At 38.7% G+C, this 5669-nt stretch overlaps 1 protein-coding gene across 1 annotated transcript; it reads right to left on the bottom strand.

Annotated features, from left to right (window-relative positions):
- Positions 1-937: 937 nt before the first annotated feature.
- Positions 938-5337, bottom strand: LOC111294242 (putative LRR receptor-like serine/threonine-protein kinase IRK). The gene is made up of 2 exons (XM_022887489.2): positions 3389-5337; positions 938-2671 (listed from the first exon to the last, which is right to left on the bottom strand). The coding sequence occupies exons 1-2, from the start codon at positions 4891-4893 to the stop codon at positions 1225-1227; spliced, it is 2952 nt and encodes a 983-aa protein (XP_022743224.2). The 5' UTR covers positions 4894-5337; the 3' UTR covers positions 938-1224.
- Between the last annotated feature and the right edge of the window lie 332 nt (positions 5338-5669).

Below are 5669 nucleotides of genomic sequence, written 5' to 3'. Positions count from 1 at the left end.
CTACAAAAATGCTTTAATTGTTCCTCTATCAACCATCCACTTTCCAACTAAACCTGTCTTGTGAAACAAGAAAGTGAAGTTAAGGGTAACATCACATTTATTAAAATCCCTCTTACATCAATGAATAAGGGGAAGAGCAACCCATCTGAGATAATGGAAATGAAGAAAACAGCTAAAAAGAAAAAAACAGATATAAAAAGAGTTTCGTGTTATTCCTTTCTACTAATAAATACGCATGCAGACATGGTAAAATATAAAAAGAGAGCTTTGACGCAATGATAGACGTAATCATTCTTAAAAAATAACATAAAACATATTTAAAATTTAAATAGTAACACTTATTATCCTTTCTTATATCCTCAAACTATAACCTTTTGCAAAAAAAAAATAAATAAATAAAATTCCATTCCGACATAATCAAATTGTGATATTCTCTACTTCCATGCCTTTGAAATCATCATTTTAAAGGCACTACAAACTCTTTACTTCTTGAACCCTACTTTTTACTTTTCCCAGTGTTTGATATCAGCTTTGCATTATTCTATGCAGCACTAGAGGCTGGTTTGCCTCAGCGTGGGTGCTAAGAATCTTTGATAGTCTTCAGGCTCTTAAGTCACTTTTGACTTCTAAAATTTTTGTATTTTAACGTCCTCTCCTTTCCTGTCATTGAAAAACACGACTTTGGTATGTGGAGGAACAAGCATTTTTTTATCAAGTCATGAAAAATCAGTTTTGCCCTTGATTATATTCCTTTGAATATAGGATGAAATTTCAACCACAAGGTTTTTTAAAGACATTTGCTACACCATTATCTCAAAGTAATTAGGCATAGACAAGAAAAGAGTCCAAAAGATGTACAGAACACATTAACTGAAATACATTATATCAGAACCTAATGCTACTATCAGTTGCTTATAAGAAGGGAAACAATGTCAAATGAACAAAAAATTGCAAAAGACTGCAGATTAATAACATTTAAAAATATCCAAACGGGTCCCAAAATAGAACCCGGTGAAAAGGAATCCGGTAACCTAACTGTAACATAGAGAAGAAATCAGAAATGTAAACTGGAAAACAAAAAGTGAAGAAACAATACAACAAAAGGGAACAAAAGGATTCCAACAAACAAATATTTCTTCTCTTTGATCAAATGAACAAACCGGATTCTTCTTCGCCGGATAACCCCTTATAAATCTTTCAATTTCTTAAAAGTATTAGTTAAACTCATCCCAAATCCTCTTGGCCTTCTGAGGGGCATCTGATCATTTCCAATATATTAACTACCTCTCCCATATCTGGACGATTTGATGGTACTTGTGATGTGCAGATTAAGCCTAGTTTCATCACCGGAATTGCCTCCTCCGATGGGAATTTTCCTTGCAGCCTTCCATCAACACATTCTTCCACCCTGCCTTCTTCCAGTGCTCCTCTGACCATGTCACAAAGCACCACCACATCATCTTCCATGTACTCAACGGGCTTCTTCCCGGTAACCACTTCCAAAACCAAAATGCCAAATCCATACACATCACATTTCTCAGTTATTTTCACTGTTCGGCAGGCAAACTCAGGTGCCATGTAGCCAAGTGCACTCTGAATCTTGCTGCTTAAAACATAGCGGTCTAGCATAGGCAACAACCGTGCTAGACCAAAATCTCCCACTTTAGGTTCACCTGAGTCATCAATAAGAACATTGCTTGACTTTATATTGTAATGAATAATGTTTGATTGGTGCAATTGGGCCAAGCTTTTCGCTGTCCCTAGAATGATGCTGAACCTGTCGTTCCAAGAAAGATAATTTCCACCTGATCCTTCATGAAGATGTTTGTACAAACTTCCACCAGACACGAATTCATAAATGAGAAGCTGCAGTGATGGAGTCCAGTAATAGCCTTCAAGAGCCACAAGATTAGGGTGCCTTATTTTCCCCAGTTTCTTAACTTCCCTTTCAAATTCTTCTTGCGACTTGACAAGACTTGAGACAATGAGCTTCTTGATTGCCACTGAGCGCCCATCTCGCAAAACAGTTCGGTACACAGCTCCAAACCCACCACGCCCAAGCTCACAGTCCTTGTTGAGCAGAGCATGTGCTCCTGTGCTAAAGTCAGGCTCCCCATAAAACATGACAAGTTTGCCAGAATTCGCATCTGTAGTAGGGGAATGGCTAAAGTCATCCCCAGCAGATAAAGTGAGGGCTGCTGCAGACCGGGATGTTGATGACCTGACACTGAGATTAAGAACAGTGATGGCAACCACTCCAACAATAATGACAGCAGCTGCCCCAATAGCAATAAGGGCAGAGATACTGAGAATTATCCTTTTATGACCAACATTTGGAGGTAATTCACCAGAAATGGAATCAGAAGAGTTAGGATTTAGGACAATGGGTTTAGGGAGAACTGCAGGACAAGATCTGTTAACTGCAGAGCCACAAAGTGAGGGATTGCCAGAAACAGCTGTGGGTGATATGGTGTTAAAAAATCCACCAGCAGGCAGTTCTCCTTGTAAATTGTTGTGGGAAATATTGAAGGACGAGAGGTGGGCAAGATTGGCCAACTGCTTTGGTAGGTTTCCTGCAAGGCTGTTGAAAGACAAGTCCACATTTTGTAGATTGCTTAGTTTTCCAATTTCAGCAGGCATTGGGCCACTCAAATTGTTTCGTGATATGATCCTACACAATTCCACAAAAGAAAAGGAAACAAAAAGGTTAGAATGATGTATTACCTCCTTTCAGCAATATAAAAAATTTTGAAAGTAAAATTGATGGCTGAATGGTAAATATAAAAGCATCAAATGACAAGAAATTTGGACATTTTCTTGTTTCTCGATTCAGAGGTAAATATGTTTCTGAAGCCCTGATGTCAAGGAATTCAAACTCAATTAGTTGTTAAGTAGCCTAAACTCTACAATCACAAATATGAAGAGTCCAAAAGGATAAAGGACCCAGCAGACAGCATACAGCAACCAAAATTTCGCATGTATGTACATATGTGCCATCAAGAAAATGTATCAGGACATTAAAATATCATTGCAGCAAAAGCTTACAACAACTTCCCCGCTTCAATAGAATACCAAGTGAAACAGAAAATCCAGAGAACAATGGAGGCTTCAACCTTGGAGTAATTATGTCAATGACACCTAATCCAGAACTCATAAAACCTTTGAGCAAATAGATCAATGTTTACCCATCAAAAGCTCATCTTAGTCTTAGAGGTAAATTCGATGAGTATATATCTAGATATTGAGGAACTATTTGAGTACAATAAAATGCTCGAGCATAGCCAAACCACAAATTGAGCTAGCTAAATGTAGATCAAAACAGACAGTACACCTAAAATTAAAAGAAGCTCAAAAGCACAAATCATACACGAGACAAGGAGAAACTTACAAAGAAGTTAGCAGAGTGCAGTTTCCAATTGAGGTAGGAATTTTTCCCTCCAGGAAATTTGCATTGAGCCTTAGATACTTTAAGGAGTAAGCTCCTCCAATTTCCATAGGAATGCTTCCATTAAGCTGATTTTGACTCAAATCAAGAACATACAAAGCCTTCAACTCTCCAACAGTTCCTGGAACAGGCCCACTGAGAGAGTTCCTTGACAGATTCAATAATTGTAAGCTGCTTAAAACCCCAATATCAGATGTTATTTCCCCAGAAAACAAATTGTGAGATAAATCCAAGACTTGAATCTTTTGAAGGGAGGTTCCTGGTGAAGTTGAAATGGTATTATTCACAATTGCACCAAGCTTGTTCTCCGAAAGTGAGACTTGATTCAAACCCGATTTGAAAATCCACCCGGGAAGATCACCAGTCATTAAATTCTGGCTAATATCCAATGCCAAAAGATTCACATTGTTTCCCATAGATGCAGGCAAGCTTCCAGTTAAACCATTAGCAGAGAAATTTAACACCCTCAAAAACTTAAGGTTTCCTATAGAATCAGGAACCTGGCCAGAAAATTTATTCACAGAGAAATCCAAAGTCTCAAGACTTTTCATTTCTCCTATCCATTCAGGGACCTCACCAACAAACGAATTCATACTCAAATTCAGATAACTACACAAGCTAAGCTTCTGCATTGTCTGCGGAACTGACCCAGAAAGCAAATTCATGCTAAGATCAATCGATCTCAGCAACAAACAACTACCAAAACCCTCAGGGGCCTGCCCAGAGAACCTATTCTTACTCAAATTGATGGATCTCAAATTATTCAAAGCCTCAAACCCTTTTGGAATCTCTCCTTCCAGCAAGTTACCAGACAAATCCAACGACCTTAAACCACTCAAACCCCAAATCCCACCAGGCAATGACCCTGAAAACTGATTCCAGGACAAGTTAATAGCAGCAAGTGTAGCACAAGACCCTAAACTCCCCGGAATCTTACCTGAAAACCGGTTATTGGCTAAAGAAATGGACCTCAAAGACCCACATTGTTTAAAAAAGTCATCAGGAATAAAACCTGAAAGTGAATTCTCACTCAAGTCAATGATTTTCAGACTTTCAAGCTTTGCCAAGTCAGGGCTTATACTTCCGTTGAGATTGTTTTTCGCTAAAGAAAGCTTTCTTAAGAACTTCAGCTGCAAAAGGCCACGGCCGATCCTACCCGAAAGAGAGAACCCGTCAAGGTTGAGCTCAGTAACCCGGTTCAACCTTGGGTCACATTTGACACCAATCCAGTTACAAGGAGTGTCATCATCTTCAGTCCAAGACGAAAGCTTTTGGCTTAGATCTTGAATATCTGCTTTGAAAACTATTAGTCCCAAAACGTCATCATTTAAGGATGGACTTAAAGATCTCACCGGAAAAGAAGCAACAACTAAAAGAACCAGCCAAAATAAAAGTAACGTTAAAAGACTTTCCATCTTCATCTTCATATCCTTCTTCCTCTTCAGCATTTCAAAAACTCCATTCTTACTTGGCGTCACAGAACAAAAGCTTGAGAGTTGAAAAGAAGGAAACTTGTCGAAGCAAAAAAATGTGCTTGAGTCAAAGAGAATCTTTTGGCTAAGTAAATTCGCGGGAATAAAGGAACCCAGAGGAGAAAGATGGAAGAGAAAAACAAGAAAGACACTTCAAAAAGCTAAATTTAAAAACAAGAGAATGGAGTTTTTGAAAGCTAAATCTGAGAAGTATTAACTGAAAAGTAGTGGGAAAATGTTTGGTTTCTTTCAAATTTTGACCTTCAAGGAAAACCCATTGCTTAGAAGTCCACAGCCGATAGGGTTTCGGTGAGGCCGCCGGAGAAACGACGGGAAGAGAGAGGGAGAAAGAGGACGGAGAAAGAGTGAGAAAAGTTTTGGCTTTTTTCTGTTTTTTTTTCTGAGAGAGAAGTGAAGAGCAGACGATGAATGGCTTGGGTTGTAATTAAAATAAAAGAAAATTTTTTTAGTTTTTTTGGTTTTTTATTAAATAACGGAAAAGAGAGGGTGGTGGGGCCCTGTCGTCCGTGAGGCAATTAATGTAAGGAGATGAGGACTATAAGAGGTTAATGAAATCCTACGTGGCAGACACGTAGTCGTTGCCAGTGATGCTTTTGAGGTGGTACACGGAATGGGTGGAACACGTTGGGGGAGACTGGTAGTAAAGTGTGGAAATGTCGTTCTGGAATTAACCCTACATTTTATAGAAAATTACGGATATGCCACTCCTAACGGACCAAAAGCGAACCGAC

This window comes from Durio zibethinus, chromosome 14, assembly GCF_047325235.1.
Source record: "Durio zibethinus cultivar Kanyao isolate XHJ-2024 chromosome 14, ASM4732523v1, whole genome shotgun sequence".
NCBI classification, from domain to species: Eukaryota; Viridiplantae; Streptophyta; class Magnoliopsida; order Malvales; family Malvaceae; genus Durio; species Durio zibethinus.
This window is presented reverse-complemented; position numbering and strand designations above follow the sequence as displayed.